Here is a 22,582-nt window from a genome sequence, read left to right as displayed (position 1 = left end):
TTTTAACTCACACCACACTGACCCAAGTCACCACTTGGGTGGGGTGGGAGGGGGGGAATTTGGTGCAATTTTAACTTCCCCACGACTGGGGGGAGAGAATTGGAAGGAGGTTGAATCAGATTCGCGGAACCCAACCCGCCATGATGATTGAGTGGTGGAGCAGGCTTGAGAGGCCTAGTGGCCTACTCCTGCTCCTAATTTGTAGGTTCATGTAAGCCCTTGCGCAGCTAGGAGACAATGTAGGTTAGCAAGAATGGGTGAACAGGATTTGATGTGTATGGACATGGGCAGCAGTGTTTTGGAGATGACCTCAGGTTTATGGAGGGTAGAATTGTGGCAGGCAGCCATGAATGCATTTAAATAGTCAAGTGTAGGGGTAACAAAGGCATGAATGAGAGCTTCAGCAGCACATGAGCTGAGCCGGGGAGGAGTTGGGTAATGTTATGGAAGTGGAAGAAAGCAGTCTTTGTGATGTGGATATGTGGTCAGAAGCTCACCTTGGGTGAAATGCAACAGCATGGTTGGCAACAGTCTGTTTGTTTCAGCCTCAGACAGTTGCCAGGGATGGAGTCTGTGGCAGGCACCAAAGATAACAACAGCTTTTGCTCTTCCCAGTATTTGTTTGGAGGAAATTACTACTCATCCGGTACTGGATGTTGGACAAGCAGTCTGATGGTTTAGAAACTCTGGAGATGTTGCAAGATGGTGTCCAGACAGCTGAGTGTCAGTGTCATACATGAGGAATCTGGTGTGATTTCAGATGATGTTTCCAAGGGGCAGCTTGTAGATAAGTAGTAAGAGGGGGCCAAGGATTGATCCTTGGGGGAGACCGGAGGTAATCATGCAAGAGCAGGAAATTGCCACGTTATCTTAAAACCAGCTACTTAGTTTTGTAAACTAGTATTATCATATTGCTGTTTGTTTTACTTGACTGCTGTTGTTGCCACAGCCTTTGGTAAATCAGTTAGCAATTTTAGCAAATAAAGCAAATGCTATAATTTAGTAATCTGTAATTGCAGCTTGGGTTGGAGCATAACATTTTGTTTTCACCATCTGGATTTAATAGTTACCAAGTTTTCAATTGACCAATTGGTTCAAAGCTGAGGCAGACTACCTAATCTAGTTCTGTAGAAATTGACAAATCTCCTAAATGTACAGTGGCATTTAAGAATCCACAAAAATGCATGGAAAATTTTGTTAGCAATGTAAATTATGAAAGTAATACTGAGCGAATACCTTTTAATACAAAAGAGCATGTTTGCACTACTTTTGAAACATCTCGTACGCAGGTGTCTTGCTATTTCTAACACCTTCAATGAAGCATCACGGCACAGACTTCGATGCACAAATTAAAAACTGTTTTCAGTTGGTAGGCAGCACACTGGCCTCAGTGAGCAGTTCCTTGTGTGCAGGGAATAAGCTTATGAGCTGGCATTATGATGTACATGGAGATGTATCAGCAAAAAGCAGGTATGTGTGTAATTGCATATATACAGGTCAAATGCAAGTGCATAAGAGTCCCGTAGTATGTTTAAATACTACAGAAGAACAGGGTTAAGTGCATTTTAACTTGAACTTGGTGCTGCCTTGCTGCCAGTGTGGTGCTTGTTAACTTCAGAGTGCCTCGGATAAGTTTTTATATCCAGGTTCTTTTGGAATTCAGCATGGTTTGTACTATATAATACTTCAGATATTCAAACTATAATATCCTGGTTTAACATCAGAGCCACAGATCAAAATATTGAGCATGCTTGTGCTCCTTTTTGAATTCTTGAATTGTTCTATTTGTTTTCTTTTCTAAATACAGACCTAGAATGCTTAATTGTCCAGGAGCAGATCTAAAAAATGTGTGTCCCTTGCGTACCCCTGAAGATGCAAATAGCATTCATAAACTATCAAAAGGAAAGAATGTTGTCATCGTGGGCTCCTCCTTCATTGGTAATTTAAAAAAATTTCTTCTGGAGAAACTTGCTGGTATTTGATGGAAGGCTAGAAAACTATTTGTGCACAAGATGGAAATTAGTTTCATGAGGCAGTGCCACAAGCCAAGTGGTCCTGTTGACGTCTGAGTCTTGTGATTGCATGCAAATGCTTGCACTTTCTATTATGTGTAAGGGTCAAATTTTCTTTTTTATTGCATTTAATAATTACCTGGGTGGAGGGTAAAATAAATAAATTCTGTACTCCTACCTTTTCTATGAAGTCCAAGATTCCACATGCTTTGCTAATTTCTCATTCTGTCCTGCAACCTTTCAAAAATCTATGTACATGAACCCCCAGGTCCCTCTGTCCCTGTATGCCCTTTAGAACTGCCATTAATTCTATATTGCCTCTGCCAAAATGCATCACCTCACACTTCTCTATTAAATTCCATCTGCCACTTGTCTGCTCATTTTGCTAGACTATGTCCTGTTGCAGTCGATTGGTATCCTCCTCATTGTTTGCCACACTTCAAAGTTTGCTGAGGATACCAAACTTGGAAGTTTTACTCTATATTCCAATATCCAAGTCATTTACATTTATCAAAAAAAAGCAGTGGTCCTAGTACTGACCGTTGGGGAACACCACGGTCTACGATTCTGCAGTGTGAAAACCAACCATTTATCACCACTCACTGTTTTCTGTCAAGCCAATTTTTTTATCCAATTGGACACTGATCCTCCTATTGTATAAGCCTAAATTTTGTTAACCAGCCTCTTATATGGCACTTTGTCAAATGCTTTCTTAAAATCCACATGGACAACATCCATTGCATTCCCTTCATCAACCTTCTCTGTTACTTCATCAAGCATGATCTGTCTTTTACAAATCCCTGCTGGCATCTTTATTTAATTCTAACCTCTCCAAGTGCCTTCCCCCACCCCACCCCCAAACATTGTTTCTAAAATTGTGCCAACCCCTGATAAACTGACCAGCCTGTAGTTACTAGAAATGCCTTTGCAGCCTTCCTTTTTAATAAGGGTGTCATATTTGAAATTGAGGATGAGAGTTTTAAAATCAAGTCGTTGCTTAACTGGGAACCAGTGTAGGTCAGTGATCACAGGGGTGATGGGGAACAGGACTTGATGTGAGTTAAGAAACTGGTAGCAGAAGTTTTGGATAATGAGTTTAGAGTAGAATGTGGGAAATAGCCAGGAGTGCATTTGAATAATCAAGTCTAGAGTATGCACCTATATTCCTCTTTTCTACTTCTACATGCTGGTGCCCATCCCCCTTCCAGTTTAGTTTTAATCCTCCCAACCACACTAATAAATCTCCCCGCATGGAAATTTGGTCCTAGTCTTGTTGAGGTGCAACCTATTCCTTTTTGTATAGGTGCCTCCTGCCCCAGAACTGATCCCAATGCACAAAGAATATGAAGACCACCCTCTTGCACCATGCCTCAAGCTACACATAGGGAGGATCTATCTTCCTATTTCTAGCACGTGGCACTGGGAGTGATCCAGTGATTACTACCTTCGAGGTCCTCTTTTTTTTTTAAACTTTCTCCCTAGCTCCTGAAAATCTGACCATAGGACCTCAATACCTGCCCTGTGTCATTGGTACTGACGTGTACAACTGACTACATTTCTACTCTTTGCTGTTCCCTCCCATGCAGCTCCTTGCCCATTGGTGCCATGGTCTGGACTGCACTCTTTCGATGTGTCTCAGCAGTTTTCCAAAGTTGAGTACTGGTTTGAGAGTGGTACACACCCTGAAGTCTCCTGCACTTCCTTCCTTCCACAGTGACTCCAGCTGTGCCTTGGAAATCCTGAGCTCGGGCTCAAGAAGTTGGAGACACTTCCTACACGTGTGGTCCCCAAGACACATGAAATGTCTTGAAGTTCCCGCGTGGTGCAGGAATTGCGAGCAGCAGATCTAACTGCCAATTCAGGATCTAAAAATTCTCTAATCCCTCTTTTAGAATTTAGTTAGTACCTTGTTAAAACTATTGATTAAAATTAATGCCTCTAGACCTGCACTGTGCTAATACGCATCATTAATTCACTTGCTTAACTTGCTCATACTTTTTTTTTTTCCACCTTGCTCCCTGATGTGCACACTTATTCAGCTCTGTCCCTGAACTACTTCAGCTATATGCACTTCATCTCTGTGGTCTCCGAATAACCAATCAATCACCTGCTGCTGTCCTGTGATGCCAGTCCTTGATTGATTATTTTTTTGATTTGTTCTGTGGTCTGACTTCCGTGACTCCCTGAGGTGGACTTTCTCTGACTCCTGCTGCCTCCCCGCCGTTGCTTTGATCTGTGGGTCTTCGGCACGGTTTTCCCGCAGGCTTGCTCCCGTTGATTCCCCACCACTCTTTTTTATTTGTGCGTGTCCAGAGTTGTTTTTCCCTCTGGCTTGCTGAGTTTCTGAATTGAAGACAAGTCAAACAATCAAAAGATTCAGATATGCCAATGTAATCTGAAGCCAATAATTTAAGTATTAATATTGTGGGCAATGCAGTTGCTTTCAGTTGAGTGATAGGTTTGTTTGTATTACATGTTGCGTTGCAGCCAGTGCTGTAGAGTTTTGGGGTAAAGTCAGCAGCACTGCAGTAACCACAATAAATACGTCTAGTAGGAAGCAATGTCTAGTTTGTGTTTGTGAGATACTGTATCAGTGTAAACCATTTAATAATGGGTATGAGTTTTCATGGCTTCTTGCAGTGCTGTGGATAAGTCCATTGGTAGCAATTAAATGAATAGAAATAATCATTGCAAAAAGGGTATTCTTTCTATCATTCAGTCTATTTAAAAAGAAGAAAGACTTGCATTAATTTCATGTCTACCTGATAGGACAGATCCTTGGTTTAACATCTCATCCGAAAGTTGGCACCTCTAACAATGTAGCACTCCCTCAGTGCCACACTGGAGTGCCAGCCCAGAGCTCGGAACTTGAACCCTTTAACTCAAGCTACCACTGAGCCACGCCTAACACCGCTCCATAAAATCAAGTCCTGCAAATACTTCTCAGAATTTTTCTCGTGTTCCAGGAATGGAGGTGGCTGCCTGTCTGGCTGAAGAAGCCAAGTCTGTGTCGGTGATTGGAAACAGTGAGGTCCCATATCGAGCTGTGCTGGGCATGGAAATTGGCAAGGCTGTAATGAAGTTAAGTTGATTGTTTACATTTCAGACATTTGAATTTCAACTATTTGGAAGTTACAGATAACATGACTGGAAACGGGTGGATTAGACCACATTCTGAATGGAAATTGCTGTCTTGGATTTTCAACTTTATTTCTCCATCTATTAATTGCTGTCAAAATCTTCTTGGAAGGTATTTTTTTTATTGTTGCTCAAGAAGAGCACTTAAATCTGCTCCAGTTATTCTCCGCTTTTAATGTAAACTTACAATATTTCCTCTATCCTGGTGAGTTTGATAAAATGTGGAACTTTAACTTTAAATCCTTATCTGTGACATTACAGACATTCGAACAAGAAATGGTGAAGTTTTACATGCAGGATCAAGTGACTGAGCTAAGGGGACAGGATGGATTGGTAAACTCCCTGAATGTTTTTAATCATTTAAATTAGTAACTGTTTTCTTGCATACTGTTTCAATTTTTGTAGCTTTTATTTGAAAAATTGTTTTTCATATATTTACAGTTGAAAGAAGTTGTTCTCGCAAGTGGAAATGTTCTCCCAGCAGATATCTGTGTAGTGGGGATTGGTATAAACCTTTTTTCTCTTTTAACTGCTTGATTAGAATCATTTTTGGTTTTTATGGTAGTTTGTGTTCTCATAATCCTCCTTTCTTTTGCATGAATTACTTGCTGCCTTGTGAAAAGGAGTGACACCTGCGACCAGTTTCCTTGATGGCAGTCATATAAACACTCATTCAAATGGCACAGTTATTGTTAATGAGGTGCAGATCATCTTGTCTTGAATTCTTTTACTTTAGCATCTGACATCTTAAGGGATAATACTTTCTGTATGAAATGATTTGTTTGTTTGCCTCTCTTTCACATGTACGTCTTCCCCCATTTTTAATCAAGTGCAGAAGTACAGATTTCCTCATTGTTTTTATTAATATTCTCCCTTCTCACATGGATACAAGTATATCCTAAGTGTCAATTTCCAGGGTTTTGCAGGGCTTCTTCCCAATGCCTCTGTAATGGAAATCATCTGACATATGAAGAAAGTAAAGTAAGGGACCGTCCCAGTCAAGACATTCAAGATGTTTATAAATTGACTGTTTCCTGTAAGGCTGGAGGTCTGATGTATTTCTTGCAAGACTTTGGAGGGATGTATATGTTTTGGGATGATGAACCAGTAAAGATTAGTGAAAGTGGAGGTTATACATGAATGAAATTTAGTGCAAGTGAAAAATTCTGCCACTTGTGTCCTTGACAAGTTGGAGTTTGAAGGGAGGAGGGTTGGAGGTCAGTGCAAAGGTGTTGGAATAGTTGAGTCTAGAAGTGATCTGTTTATGTAATGGTTTCAATGGCTAAGGTAGGGGTGAAAACTGGTAGTGTTAGCGATGGAAGTAAGCAGTCATGGTGATGGATAAGGTTTAAAGCTTTTCTAGGCATTGAATATTATGAATGGTCTGGTTTAGTGTGAGAATGACCAGGGAAAGGGAATAGAATCAATGGCAGGAGAGCAGAGTTTGTCATGTGGGACTGGATAATGACTTTCAGCCTTCATGATAGAGTTGAAGGAATTTGTGGTGTATCCATGACTTGTTGGATAAGCTGTCTGACGCCATGGTGGTGGCAGAGTAGTAGAAATGTGTAGACTAATCCTTTGCCTATAGATGTCATCACCACGGGGTGAAATAAGAAAATGGGACAAAGGATAGATCCTTGGGGACTCGAGGTGACAATGTGGGGTAGGAGGGAAACCATTACTGGAGATTCACTGGCTGCATTTGGTATGGTAGAAATGAAGCAATGCACGGGACGCCCCATGGTTTTCGGAAGGTGACATGACTAGACAGATTTTTGATCTCTTGGAACTGGGAGCAGGTGAGAAATTGAAGTTGAGGCAGAAGATCAGCTGTGATCGTACTAAATAGTGGAGCAGGCTTGAGGGGCTGTATGATCTCCTGCTCCTATTGTGTTTTGATCTTATGACTAACAATGTCAAATGCTGCAAAAAATAAAGGTTCAGGAGCATGAGGCAAGATAAAGCATCATGATTACAGTCACAAAAGATGCCATTTGAGATTTTCCCAAAAGTAATTTGTGTTGTGTGAGGGAAGAAAGCTGACTGGTGGGGTTGAAGCAAAATGTTCTGGGATATTTGGTTGTGGAGTTGGGAGGTGATGTAACTTTCACAGACCTTGGGAAGGGAAGCGAGATTGGACATGGGAGAACATTACATAGGACAGATCAGTCAAGTGTGTCTTTGAAAGAGGATCATGGCAAAAGTTATGGAGGGGAGAAGGATGATGGGTGAAGGAAGGGAATGTTTTATAATGGAAAGGAAATGAGTGAGCTGGAGTTGAGGGGGCAGGGATTGGTGGCATGGATTAGGTGATTTTTTTAGTTGGTGAGATCCATAGGAGAGAAATTTCTGAAGGCATGGGGGCAGGAGCCATAGAGGTTAGGGGTTGGGGCTTGTGGATAGAGGTGTAGTTATGGGGTGGTGAGGAAGCAGTAGAAAACTGTGCAGATGGGTCATCTTTGATTGTAAAGGAATCCATCACTCCTCACATGATGTTTTAATGTGAAGGTAGATAGAACAGATCAACCCAGACTTGGCAATTGAAAAGACCAGTTGTGTGCTATAAATGCTAAAGTTTGCATCCCTTGGGGTTGAGAGGTGGGGACTGGCATTGGGGAAATGATGAGTCTTGGAAACGGTGTTTTGGCTTGATGGGAATACAGGCATTGAAGATAAATGAGGGAACAACTAAGTAAGTCATGAGTCTCAGAGGTATAAAGTTGGTAGGGCAACAAAAGTAAGGAAGTTGGGAATTGGGGAGTAATTTGAGAGCTTGGGTGGGGGGGAAACAGAGAAAGAGGTCTTTCCAGGGGCAAATAGAGGGGGAAAAAAGGGAGTAAAGGAGGGTAGGGGGTAATTTTTTTTTTAAGAGATACAGGCCCTTCGGCCCACTGAGTCTGTGCCGACCATTAACCACCCATTTATACTAATCCTACACTAATCCCATATTCCTACCACATCCTCACCTGTCCCTATATTCCCCTACCACCTACCTATACTAGGGGCAATTTATAATGGCCAATTAACCTATCAACCCGCAAGTCTTTTGGCTGTGGGAGGAAACCGGAGCACCCAGAGGAAACCCACGCAGACACGGAGAACTTGCAAACTCCACACAGGCAGTACCCAGAATTGAACACGGGTCGCTGGAGCTGTGAGGCTGCGGTGCTAACCACTGCGCCACTGTGCCGCCCATGAATGCAAATAGCGGAAAGAATAGCCAAGACGGGAGGTCTCCTTAACAGCCAACAGATGAGGGAGTCATGTCTCGGTTAGTGCTATGATTTTGATGCAATCATCATTCATGATGAATTTGAAGAGTCTTATTAGCAAAATGTTATGCAGGGAAATGTAGAGAAAAATGGCAAATGCTGATTTGATAGAAGCGGGTAGGTAACACTGAAGAGAGCAAACAGAATAGGTAGGAAGTTTGAAGAACTGATCCCTAAGGAATGCTTCTGGCAAGATCTTTGTCATGGGTGAAGGATGGGACAACTTGGGTTGCCATTTTGGAAGGTCCATTGATTTATATATGCCACAATGGACCTGATGAATGCAAAGCGAGGTTCAGAGGGAAGTGACAGATTTTGCTGAGAAGCGTTTCAAGCCTGAAATGACAGCAGAAGACAAATTAGGCTGAGGACAAGTGATTGGAAAAAGTGGAAGTTCACTGAGAAAGAGAAGAATAAGTAGCCTAAGACTCAGCGGGTGAAGAATACTGGTCATGGGTTTGGAGTGATGGTCATGATGCAAGATTATTGTACTTAAAACTGGTGTGATTAAGGTGATTTACAAACTGATCACTTTATCCGACATATTTATATTTTCAAAGTTATCTCTTGAAAGGTAATGTTTCCAGTTTCATAACTATCCTGATGAGTAAGGGTAAATTCAGCGCACCCATCAGGAATCTACACTTAAAGGGAATATTAGTTGAAGATAAGGCTGCAACACATACTCTAGTTATCCCTTCAAGTGAGTGAGGTGGTGGTGTAGTGGTAATGTCTCTGGACTGGTAGCCCAGAGGCCCAGGCCTACATTCTGTGGACATGGGCTCAAATCCCACCGCGGCAGATGGTGAAATTTGAATTCAATTAATAGATCTGGAATTTAAAAAGCTAGTCCAGTGTGACCATGAAACCATTGTTTGTTATAAAAACCCATCTGGTTCACTAATGTCCTTTTATGGAAGGAAATCTGCTGTCCTTCCCTGGTCTGGCCTACATGTGACTCCAGATCCACAGCAATGTGGTTGACTTTTACATGCCCTCTGCAATGGCCACTCAGTTCAAGGGCAATTAGGGATGGGCAATACATGCTGGGCTAGCCAGTGATGCCCACATCCCATGAATGAATTAAAAAAAAAAAAAAGTTCTGAAATGCTATTCTAATAATATGGAAAACACTTTTAGTAGTTTCCACACATCATTTTCCCAATGCCAGTCCCCACCTCTCAACCCCAAGGGATGCCAACTTTAGCATTCATAGCACGCACCTGGTCATGTCAATTGCCAGCTCTTGGTTGATCAAAACAAGCATTAGTGCTGCCTCCCTCACAACTAAACCTGATGACTATTCTAGGATAATCCTGAGCTTCTTTCTCTTTCCACTGCACCCCCCCCCCCCCCCCCCCCCAAATGACTTGGTGGTTTCTTCATTCATTGGATGTGCCAATATTGAAGCTTTTTGTCAAATTAATTAGTTTGCAAATATTGATGCATTTATTCCAGTAGCTTAGCATCTGACCAGTCACTCAAATGGAACCTAACGAGGTTACCATTGTGTATCTGTTCTGCAGATGTGTATTTGCAGCTGATCACTTTGGTGTAATATGTGCTGCAAAGCATCATTGCTTCTGGAAATGCTGGTTCAACAATTACTATAAAGCCTTCTCTGTTCTTGCTCAGTGGATTCTAGTGGTTTTAATGGCTGCACCTGCTGAGTGTTCTTGGTAAATTAATTTCTAAACTTCTGGATAACATAAACATAGAAAATGTAGAAAAATAGGAGCAGGAGTTGGCAATTCGGCCCTTAGAGCCTGCTCCGCCATTCAATACGATTATGTCTGATCATCCAAACACTGTGTAACCTGTACCCACTTCCTCCCCATATCCCTCGATCCCATTAACTCTAAGAACTATATCTAACTCTTGCTTGAATGTATTTAATGATTTTGGCCTCAACTGCTTTCTGTGGCACAGAATTTCACAGGTTCACCACTCTCTGGGTCAAGAAATCTCTCTCCTCGTCTCAGTCCTAAATGACTTGCCCCTTATCCTTTAGACTGTGACCCCTGGTCTTGGACTGCCCCGCCAATGGGAACATCCTTCCTACATCGGGATAAAACTCTAAAAGGAATGGTCTCTTGTGGTTTATTGAACTAAAAAGCTTTGATACTAAAATGGTCTCACTTCTCATTGTAGTGATGTTTCCAGACTCTGATTCATACACGAAACCAGCCTATCTTCCACTGTATGTTACCAATAGTACAATATTAATAAAATGTGAAAGATGGTGCACTATATTTGGCTGTGAAAAATCTCAAGACTGTTCATAATAAAAAGGCCTGTTAAATGTGACTGGAGCAGAAGTTGAACTGGATGGGATATTGTGACATTTAAAATAATGCTGTGATTTTGGATTGTACCATGGAAGTGATTATTCTCATTTTTGTTTTTGGCTCTTTTGTTTCAGTTCATGCAGACCAGTGTTGCTAAAGTATTTGCAGCTGGGGACATTACTTCATTTCCACTACCACTGCAAAATAACCAGCGTGTTAATATTTCGCACTGGCAACTAGCTCAAATGCAGGGTAATGAGATGACTATTTGAGAAATATTATTTTGCAAATTGCAATGTTAAATGTAGATTTTCCTTGTGTATTTCTATTTTCTAGTACAGGGGGAGGCCATTTGGCCAATTTTGGTGTTTAGAAAATGTTGTAGGCCCAATTTGGCTAAGATATAGGCTTGGGTACAACTGGTTTTGATAGGAAAGCTTACTTTTATATGCTCATAATCTAAACTAAAATGTGTTTGGCCAGTCTCAACCCAGTTCCTATTCGACAGAAACCAACCCATGAAACTCTCTCCAATATTCAGCGCTAGTTGACATTCATTTGGAGAGTTCACCAATCTGTTTCAGTGCTGTATCTCTAAATAAATAACTGATTTAAAAAAAAAAGTCACCCTGTTACAGTAGGGTGAGCTCTTTTCAGGATGCCATTTAGCTCCATTGTCAGAGGAGGGCGGATAATCTTGTGTTGATACTGATGCTGGTTATCAAAAGTGGAAAAGTGCTCCATTCAGCAACATTTACATCCCTTACATTGAATGCGAAACAAAAAAAATCAAAATCTGAGCTTTTGAATGCTGGGGTCAGATAGAATGCTGATCTCTGGTTACATTAATGATTAGTTGGACAGAGGCCAAGCTGTCAGATAAATCATCTGATACTATCCTTCTCCATCATTGTGTTGGATCTCTAAAAGGCTGGCTATAGACTGGAACAAATGTGACTATTTCCCATTGTACACAACTTTTTCTTTGGCCTTTTCATGAGTGCAAGGAATACAGTATTTCTTTTCTCCCTTTAATATAATGGATGTACATTTTTTTGTTTCAAAGTTAAAACCATCACTTTGGTTTCAGAGGTATTTTTCTATGGGATGAGGGTGTGACCTCCACAATTGATGCTGGATATTTGAGAAAATGTTACTGAGACTAGTCGCAAAGTGAAAACTACCTGTACAAGTTAAGAACGTGGGGTGTAGGAATTGTTAGGATGACAAAAGACCATGGAGTTTGCCATCCTGGTAGCTGTTCAATACAATAATTCTTGGAGTTGATTCACTTTATTTTACTTTATTTCTTAAACCTTTTTCTCCAATTTATTTTAGTCAGAACTGTTTTTTTTTAATAGTTTTTTTTGTGCCAACATTACAACTGAAGGGAACAGGTTTTATAGAAACCCACCCTGCTATGCTCTGACAACGACTGAACATTTCTGATTTTTAATTCATGGGATGTGGGCATCGCTGGCAATGCCAGCATTTAAGGGCAATTTGGAATCAACCATAACTGGCTTGCTAGGCGATTTTCAGAGGGCACTTAAGACTCAACCACACTGCTGTGAGTCTGGAGTCGCATACAGGACAGACTGAGTTAGGATGGCAGATCTCATTCCATAAATTTATTAGTGGACCAGATGGAATTTTATGACCATCAGCAGTTTCATGGTTACTGTTACTGATGCTAGCTTTTTATTCTAGTTATTTAATGAATTGAATTTAAATTCTCAGCTGCTGTGTCCCTAGATTATTGGTCTGGGACTCTGGATTACTAGTCTAGTAACGTAACCACTATGCGGGCGTTCCCTGCATGAACTATTAGCATCTTGAATAGCTCAACATGAACATTTTTAATACTCATAGTTCCCCAATGACATTGCACACAAGGACTTGAGACCAAGTATAGCCTTCTGGTGAGGCAAGGTTAGTTTATGGAATATATTGGACCTAATAAGATATAGGTGTGAGAACACACCCCTGTTTCATGCCACTCAGGATAGGAAAGGGATCTGATGAGGCACTGCTATGCTGAATTGTGCCTTTCATATTGTCATGGAATGAGGTGGTGATACTTGGTAGCTTTGGTGGACATCTGATCTTTGCTAGTAGTCTGAAGCGACCACGTCTGCTGACCAGGTCAAAGGCTTTGGTGAGATCTATGAAAGCAACGTAGAGGGGCATCTGTTTGTGGAATTTCTCCTGTAGCTGGCGATGGGAGAACAGCATGTCAATGGTGGATCTCTTTCTGCTCGAAAGCCGCACTGCCTCAGGGTAGACGCACTCGGCCAGCTTCTGGCGTCTGTTTAAAGCGACTGGAGTGAAGACTTTCCCCACTATGCTGAGCAGGGAGATTCCACGGTAGTTGTTGCAGTCACTGTGGTCACCCTTGTTCTTAGAGGGTGATGATATTGGCAACATGCATGTCCTGTGCTACTGCTCCCTCATCCTAGCACAGACAAAGCAGTTCATGTAGTGCTGAGAGTATAGCAGGCTTGACACTCTTGATTTATTTCAGGGGTAATGCCATCTTTCCCAGGGGCTTTTCCACTGGCTAGAGAATCAATGGCATCACTGAGTTCCGATTTTGTTGGCTGTACGTCCAGCTCATCCATGACTGGCAGAGACTGGGCTGCACTGAGTTCAATCTCAGTGACAATATTCTCCCTGGAGTACAGTTCTTGGTAGTGCTCCACCCAGCAGTCCATTTGCTTGTGCTGGTCAGTGATCATTTCCCCCTGATTTAGATTTGAGGGGGGCAATCTTCTTGATGGTTAGCCCAAAAAGCTCTCTTAATGCGATCATACATTCCTGTTTCTGGTGTCAGAGGCCAGCTGAATACGACTGCATAGATGTTGTCAGTAGTCATTTGCACAGCACCTGGCTGTTCTTTGTGCAGCGCTTCTGGCTGCTTTAAGTGCTACAGATGTTAACTCGCCGGGGGCTTTCTTGTAGTTCAACAGTGCAGTGCACTTAGTGGCTAATACAGGTTCCAGCTCTTCAAAGTGAGATTGAAACCTGTCTGCATTCTGCTTCTCACGCTTGCCATAGGTGGTCATTGCTGAGTCATGGATGGCGTCTCTGATGTGGACCCACTTGGTCTCTGCATCCCCTGCAGGAGTGTTTTGAAGGGCTTTTTCAAGTGAATTTAGAAACCTGTGTAACAGCTGTGAATAGGAAATTCTGTTAGTGTTGATGTGCAGGCAGCCCTTCTGCTTGGAGTGATGTAGCTTCTTTGGTTTGAGTCTAACTTTGCTGCACACCAGGGAGTGGTCAGTGTCGCAGTCTGCACTGTGGAGGCTGCGTGTGATTTGGACGCTGTTTATAGAGGCTCACCTTGTGAAGATGAGGTCCAGCTGGTGCCAACGGGGAAACGGGGCTCTGTACTCGCACCTGCACTGTTTGGGATCTTCTGCCTGCTGTTCTCTCATGCATTCAAGTCTTCAGAAGAAGGAATTTTCCTCCACACCAGATCAGATGGCAGGTTGTTCAACCTTGCCCATCTTAGAGCGAAGACCAAAGTACGGAAAGTCCTCATCGGGGAACTCCTCTTTGCAGACAATGATGCATTAACATCTCACACTGAAGAGTGTCTGCAGAGACTCATCGACAAGATTGTGGCTGCCTGCAATTAATTTGGCTTAACCATCAGCCTCGAGAAAACTAAATGGGACAGGACGTCAGAAATGCTCCAAGCATCAATATCAGCGACCACGCTCCTGGAAGTGGTTCAAGAGTTCACCTACCTAGGCTCAACTATCACCAGTAACCTGTCTCTCGATGCAGAAATCAACAAGCGCATGGGAAAGGCGTCCGCTGTTATGTCCAGACTGGCCAAGAGGGTGTGGGGAAAATGGCACACTGATATGGAACGCGAAAGTCTGAGTGTTTCAAGCCTGTGTCCTCAGTACCTTGCTCTACGGTAGCAAGGCCTGGACAACGTATGTCAGCCAAGAGTGACGTCTCAACTCCTTCCATCTTTGTTGCTTCCAGAGAATCCTTGGCATCAGGTGGCAGCACCGTATCTCCTCCAACGCAGAAGTCCTCGAGGCGGCCAATATCCCCAGCATATACACCCTACTGAGCCAGCGGCACTTGAGATGGCTTGGCCATGTGAGCCACATGGAAGATGGCAGGATCCCCAAAGACACATTCATTGTACAGCGAGCTCGTCACTGGCATCAGACCCACCGGCAGTCCATGTCGTGTTTGCAGGCATCTTTTAAAGCGGGGACATGAAGTCCTGTGACATTGACCACAAGTCATGGGAGTCAGTTGCCAGTGATAGTCCGAGCTGGCGGACAGCCATAAAGGCGGGGCTAAAGAGTGGTGAGTCGAAGAGACTTAGCAGTTGGCTGGAAAAAAGACAGAAGCACAAGGGGAGAGCCAACTGTGTAACAGCCCCAACAACCAATTTTATCTGCAGCACCTGTGGAAGAGTCTGTCACTCTCTAGAATTGGCCTTTATAGCCACTCCAGGCATTGCTCCACAAACCACTGACCACCTCTAGGCACTTACCCATTGTCTCTCGAGACAAGGAGGCCAAAGAAGAAGGAATAAGATATAATTTGGTACTCCTCTAAAGTCACATTCTAACCTTTTGTAACATGTACTAGTTTGATTTATATATTACTATCTCTATATGGTTAAATAGAAAAACTTGCAGTAATACAGGAAGCAGAAAAGTAAAATTGATTGAAGTATAGTGGTTTCTCAGCTGTATAAGGTGAGGAGCTGAGATGTAAAACCGGTGGGAAGACTATACCTATAGTGTAACAAGTGTACATGGCTCTACATTATAAAATTAGGCGTATGAATTTAAAATATGGTAGTAGGGAATTTGACTCAAATCTACCAAAAGTATAACAGGAAGTGCAATAAGATTTTAAGAATTACATGGATTTGAATTAACTTGGGTTTTTAAAATTATTTTTAAGCTAGTAGGTGTCTGATTTCTATTTATGCATAAATATTTTACATGTAATTGTGTGACATTGTCCTTTTTATTGTGCATGTTAATAAGTAAATGGTTTTAAGACCTGTTTTTTTTTTTTTTAAAAAAAAGGTCATGTTGCTGCACTGAATATGCAAAAGAAAAAGACCAGCATTAGTACTGTGCCATTCTTCTGGACAACTTTTTTTGGAAAGAGCCTTCGATATGCAGGTAATTGTAATTTGATGGGACACAACACTCTTGTGAAATCAACCAAAATAGATTTTGTCACTCCCTCTTGGGCAGAAGCCCACATTGGTATGTAAACAATTGTAATTTACAATAGTGCAATACACCAAGAGCATGTTTGGCTTCCATTGTAGGAGTTTTTTTCCATTCCTAACTGCCTGACATATCGGGCTGGATTTTACAGACCCCCTGAGTGCAGTCGTGGTTGGGGAAAGTGGGGGGCGGGGGGATGGAAAATGCTTTGGCAGAGGCCCACTGTGGGCCTCGACGCCAGGAAGACATGGCCCAATATTGCTGGCGGCGGCGAGGCCTCGTGGCCGGCCCCTCGCTGCTCGTGACAGAAGGCAAATTTAAATATGCCACAATATGTTAATGACAATTAGTCACTTACCCACTCACACTGTCCATTCTGCAGCGACATTGCTGCCAGTGGCCGGCACTTCAGTGTCTTCGGATACCTGTCCGGGGATCCGATGTGGGATACTGGTGGGGAGGGGAGGAGCAGGTAAATATTTCGGTGGGGGCGGAGGGGGAGCAGAAATGGTGTCTGTGATTTGATGGGTGTAGAGGATGGTGGGAAGTGGTAAAGGTTAAAGTTTGTGAACTTGGGGAAGGTCAGGTGTGCAAGTAAGTATTTTTGCGGGGTGGGGAGAGGGCAAGGAATGAATTGTTTGGTTGTTGGGTGGTGGGAGAGGGGCTAGAAACATTTTTTGACTAAATTCTTGCTCTTCATTTCTTTAAAAATTCAAAATAAATGGATGGGCTCGAAGCCCATTTAAAAATGGCATTGGTGCCTGATGCTGTTCCTGGGAATGGAGTGCCTGCCCCCTCCATGTCTATGTGGGGGGGAGGGGGACAGCCCACCCTGGCCATTTAAATGAGCTGCCACATTTAATATCGTGGTGGCTCTGCAGTGAGCGGAGCGCCATAGTTTGTCTGCTGCCGATCTGTGCAGCAGACATGTAAAATTCAGCCTATCATTGATCTATTTTTCATACATAAACCAAATTGTCCCACTAATAGTGGTGGTCTGCAAATACGCAAATATGACTTTGGGTACATTTAAGTGTGCAGCTGCTGATTTTCAAGCCAAATGCTGCAGCTTGGTTTTCAGCCAAATAATACCTTGCTTGCATTGCTTGGTCCCTGCCTTGGTGGAGATTTAATTAATCTGCCCCGGAGAGAATCCTCTATATATGCACCTCTCTCGCTCCCTTTTCTACCTCCACCTCACCCCGCCCCCTTTCCCCGCAGTTTTTTTTTTTTAAAAGCATAAATGTTTAGAGAGGTAGGCAATATTTCCACTCTCAAAACATTTTAGTTTAGATCACTAGACTTAAAAAGTGCCCAAACCCCCAAGCGCTATATAAACTGGATTTGATTCTCCACTCAGTTTACGCTCCATCCAACATACTAAATAGGGAGTCTTATTCTGCTTTGCTCTGGAGTTGACTCACACCTGGACTCTGGACTAACAATGCAAGTTTAGCATCAGTGTAAAGCAGAAATTGCTGTGCATCTTACAAAACCTGTAAATATATCCTCATTCAGCCAATGATGTTACAAGTGATCTAATGATCTGAATGAGTTCTCATCAAACAAGTTATATTACTGGCTTTAGATCAATTGAAATATAGGTTTTTGAAGGACTGCTGGTATTAGCTGCCATCTGGCTCCAGCACTACCGAATTGTAATTCCTTTTTGTGAGGGGAATATGTAGGAGAACATAAGTTAGTGGAATGGGCAACAGGTGGAAGATGCAGTTCAGTGCAGAGGAATATAAAATAAACCTTTTGGGGGAAAACCAGTGAAGGAGTTTATACCTTTTTTAAATGATATGACTCTCTTGCCAAACTGGGCAAGAGAACCGAGCTAACGAGACATCAGATACATATATCTTTAAAGGCAGGAAGATAGATAAAAGGGCACAAGATGCATCAGGGCTGTTATAAATTTAGGCATGCTGTAACTTTGGTTCATTAGCATCAGTCATTCCTGTAAGCAGATTGAGCATTTTTTTTTTAAAATATAGAAATTGGCTTACCCTACCCCAGCTTAAATCTTTTGTATGATGGTGGGACCCAGGTGTGTAATGAGACTACGTTATTGTAGGGACTGGACCTAAATATATTTGCACATGTATATAATTCTGCCTCCGGAAAGATTGAACATTGAGGCTGTTTTCGATTCATTAAGCAAAATTACCAAATAAAGTGAAAACATAGCAACAGTACGATTAGAATCCTTCAGTTTAATAAAAAATCAAATTTGTGTAATACCATATTAAAGGTATGCCATATTTAAACTGTGCAGTTTTGATCTCCATATTTAAGGAAGGATGTACTTGCATTGGAGGCAGTACAGTGAAGGGTCATTAGATTGGTTCCTGGGGTGAGGCTTCTCGTGATGAGGCTGAATAAATTGGACCTATACTCTCTGGAGTTTAGAAGAATGAGGGGTGATCTCATTGAAGCACACAAGATTCTGATGGGGCTTGACAGGGTAGACATTGAGAGGTTGTTTTCCCCCGTATGGGGAATCTGGAACATGGGGGTATAGTCTTCGGATCGGGGTCAATTATTTAGGATTGAGTGGAGGAGAAATTTCTTCACTCTGTTGTTGAATCATTTTGGAATTGTCTGCCCCAGAAGGTTGTGGATGCTTCATTGTGAGCATATTTAAGGCTGAGATACAGATTTTTGGTCTCTGGGAATCGAGGGGGTGGGAAAGGGGATTGAGGCAAAATATTAGCCATGATCATATTGAATGGCAGAGCAGGCTTGAGGGGCTGTATAGTCTACTCCTGCTCCTATTTCTTATGGTCTTATGTATTTATGCTTGTCTAGATTGGTGGCTTGTCTTGCTTGGCTTAAACCCAATCTCGCTGCAGTCTGTTTCAATCCACTTTGTTGTCTGTCTGCCTTTGGTGCCTGTTCTGATTTAAAAGCCCCTCATTCTGAAGTCAAAAAGTTTGTCCCTATTGTAATCACCCCTTTTATAAATAGAGATTAAAAAGGTTTTCCAACACAATATTGTCTTTCTGAATCTGCAATCAAACTAATGAAGTGCCTAATATTTAGTTCATGGGGAAAACTTTTTTTTAAATTGCTGACAGGATGCCTTTTGGAGTTGACAGGCTGTGCAACCACTAGTGTGAAATACTGTGGTAAAGGGGTAACTGTTAACCCTGCAAAACGTTACTTTCTTTCATGACGTGTAATAAAGTCATAACCTGCATGAAGGAGTCAATAGTTGTTTGAAGAAGTATGCAATTTGGCAAAATTCATCTAATTCCCCCAATGCTTCAGCAAGTGGCTCAGCCTTAAAAACAAATAAGGTTCCAGGTTTCCCCACCACCCCCCAACCCCCCTGGCCTATACTGATCCCAGCTGATGTAGCAGTCAGGCACACAGATGGGCTCAATTTCTCTGGGTTAGGAAAGAGAGAAAATTGGTCAGTTTGTGCTTCCAGCTGTTATCCAGCAAATGCTGCCACTGCAGAATGAACATTCTGCTGTAATATTGTCCAAGCTTGCTCACTGTCAAAAAATGGCCAGTTGTGAAGTATTTTTACATTTGTATTGTTTTAACTGAGTAGTCATGTAAGCTAAAATTATACACAAGGATTGCTAGACTATTGGTGTGAAAGAACCACTGCACCATACTTTGAGATTGCATGATTTGTTCTGCATTGCCAATATCTTGTGATCTGAAGCCCAGCCTGTATGTAGTATGGATAATGTGCAACTTGCCTGAAGCATTTGCTTATGTAACAGTGAGTACACTTCAAAAGTAAGTAATCAGCTGTAAAGTGCTTTGCTTTGGGGCATCTTAAGTTTATGAAGCATGCAACATCAGTGGAAATCCTTCCTTCCCATTTAGATTATATCAGTAGAGGAGATGGTCACTATTTTCACACCTTCCTTTACTTCTCCCCAGCCCCACTCCACCCTCAAATACCTCCTTCACTCCAGGAAACTGTTGTTTAGTGAAGGAGCTTCCCAGGTTTTTCTTGCAGCTTGGTACAACCTTTCTTCCATATTAATGTGGTGTGTGCTTTCGATACCATTTAGAACAGTGGTGTTGATTGATTAGTTTGCAGTCTGCGGTGATGCATGGGTTTTAATCTTTGCTTATTTTCATAGCTTACATTTGTTTTCAATACAAAATTCTGTTTTTTTTCCTTTTTGAGCTTCAGTGTGCAAATGCCTTTTTTAACCCAATTACTTTGTGTAGCAACAATTTGAGAACTCCATGTTCAACATTCAAATGTGAATAGAGTACAAGCCCCATTACTTCTTGTTTGTGCTATTTCCCTCTCAGTTTCCCATTTCCCACCCTGCTCACTTCCTCCATATGTACACTGTTATGAAAGTGGTTGTTCTTTTGTTAAAACATTTTTGAGCAATTCAGTGTCATGCAGACCCCCACCTGCCAAGTATGAGGCATATTAATTTTGTCATATGAACGTGGATTTTAAACTGTTGCTGGAGTGGAGAAATGACTTATTTGAAGATCTCCAGACACTGGGCTGGAAGAACATTTGCATACGAAGAGGTGCTTCTTGTGGGGACAAAGGGCTATTCCCTGCTCCAATTAACCCAAATGGATTTTGATCACCCAGACATTGAAGGTGTAAGGAAGTGCATTCCAGGCCTTGCTGAGGTGATGCAAACCTCGCAGGAGAGACCCTTCAAAATAAGGAGCCAGTCACATGATTAATCTGCTGGGCAACCTGGGTTTTTTGAATTGTGAAGCCAGTGTGCAACTGAGGCTGGAACAAGGAAGCTGCTCTCGCTCGCTTTCTCCCAAGCCACCAGACCCACGGAAGACCTGTAGACTTTGAGGAAAGGCTCCCACATCGGAACAAGTTGAAATGTGAATTGGTCCCCAACAAATTGCAAGACTTACTGCCAACCAAAGACTCCACATTGCACTTAAAGGACTGTAACTACCAGATATTGCCTCAAACTTCCCCTTTTATTCCTTCTACTTTTTTCTGTCTCTATTTGCATGTGTGTTTTATCACCATATGCATGCTAGCGTGGTCATGTCGCGTATTTGTAGTTGTTAATCTTAACCAGATTAGAGTTTAATAAACTTCTGCCTTTCTTGCTTAAAAATCTAAAAACCTGTCTGAATTGATTTATTTGCCTTCAATTTGGAAAGCAATGAACAAGGATTCACCTGAGGAGCTAAAAAGTGTTTTAAAATTAGTGACTCTTGACAACGCAGTGGGCTGCTGACTTCATCAGAGTGCACTAAGCTGTGCATATGCGCAGCTACATCTTGAGACTAAGTGGCAGATGCGCAGGATGATGTCACCACGTGTCTGCGCCTGGTCCGTCTTCGCACATGCCTGATAAAGTGTCATCAGGTATCCAGACCCCCACTCCGCTGGAGGAAGTGGCTGAATGGGAGACTGAGGCTGGAGCTCTCCCCACTCAGCAACTCTCTCCAGGCCTCGATGCTTCCTCCCCCCAGCCACTCGCTCCAGACCTCGCTGCCCACCCCCAGCCACTAGCTTTAGACCACACCGCTTTCCTCCCCTCAGCCGCTCAGTCCTACATCGCACCATCACCCCTTGCAGCCCACCTTGCTGTAGTGACCCTTCTTCAGAACTGGCAAATATTAGAAATGTAATTGGTTTTAAGCAAGTAAAGTGGGTGTGGAGCAAGAGATAACAAAAGGGAAGGTGTTGATAGGGCAAGGTCACAGAATAACTGACCAGAAGGTCCTGGAGCAAAGGCGTCCAACTGAAATGTGGGACCAGTTTTATTTTTGTTTTTCCTTGAGGGCAGGAAAGAACTAGCTTGGCAGCAATGTTACCAGTTGTCACATGACTCAAGTTTTAAAATAGAACAGAAACCCTGGTAACAGGAAGATTTGGGCAGAGAAGTTAGTCATGTGCCCCTTGATTGGACAAGCCTAAGGAGCAGCAGGGTGCACCTGAGAGCGCAGCAGACTCTCCAGGTTTTGGTGAGACAGTCAGTGTGTTTTACCTTCTGGAGTGAGCGACTGATGACATTAGCATGCTGCTTAAGTGAAGGAAGGAGAAGACCACAACCCAGCGCATTTTCCAGCATCTCTAAAAGACCCTGAGAAGTCCAGTGCGTCAATTCATTTGGTCTCCTGTCTTTGAAGAAAGCCTGCTATGTTAATTCTCAACACTGCCCGAAAAGAACTGTTCTAAAAGATCCCAGTGACCTGTCTATATGTATTCAGAGGTTAGACTGTGTGCCAGTTTTGGAACAACATATCTCCTCTGATGTTTTCTTCAAAAATGAGCAAGCAAACAGTCAGCCCAAGGTTTTTTTTTGTTTGTAAGAGTTCTGAATTAACAAAAAAAAAATCCCTTTTTAATGTTTTTGTCTAAGGTTAAAAAGGAACTTTAAAATTTTTAATGTTTTTATGCTTTACTTCATTACTAGTAAAGACTTGTTCTATAATCTGATAACTTTGTTCACTTAAAGAAACCTGGTTAGTGTTCTAATGTGGGGCAAAATGGAGTATATGACTATATATTAAATTTTCCCACTTACTAATACATTACGACCAGTGGAGAAATTGGTCCAGAATAAACAGTGCATTCCTCCCGCCTCTGTCGTAACAACACACTGAAATTAAAGCTACCATAAGTATGGAACCTTGTAAAGCCTGTGGTGCCCTCAAGTGCCAAT

General features: G+C 42.3%; 1 protein-coding gene across 1 annotated transcript in view; it reads left to right on the top strand.

Moving 5' to 3' along the window:
- The window catches only part of LOC137346502 (apoptosis-inducing factor 3-like), a 65,101-nt gene that overhangs the window by 31,925 nt on the left and 10,594 nt on the right, over positions 1-22,582 (top strand). The window contains exons 10-16 of the mRNA XM_068009970.1: positions 1,808-1,938; positions 4,979-5,094; positions 5,412-5,483; positions 5,592-5,655; positions 5,774-5,850; positions 10,848-10,965; positions 15,786-15,884. Coding sequence (XP_067866071.1) covers positions 1,808-1,938; positions 4,979-5,094; positions 5,412-5,483; positions 5,592-5,655; positions 5,774-5,850; positions 10,848-10,965; positions 15,786-15,884 — 677 coding nt within the window. The remainder of the gene's footprint in view (positions 1-1,807; positions 1,939-4,978; positions 5,095-5,411; positions 5,484-5,591; positions 5,656-5,773; positions 5,851-10,847; positions 10,966-15,785; positions 15,885-22,582) is intronic.

Source organism: Heterodontus francisci, chromosome 30, assembly GCF_036365525.1.
Source record: "Heterodontus francisci isolate sHetFra1 chromosome 30, sHetFra1.hap1, whole genome shotgun sequence".
Taxonomy (NCBI): Eukaryota; Metazoa; Chordata; class Chondrichthyes; order Heterodontiformes; family Heterodontidae; genus Heterodontus; species Heterodontus francisci.
Note: the sequence above shows the minus strand (reverse complement) of the source record. Positions and strands in the feature narration are given on the sequence as shown.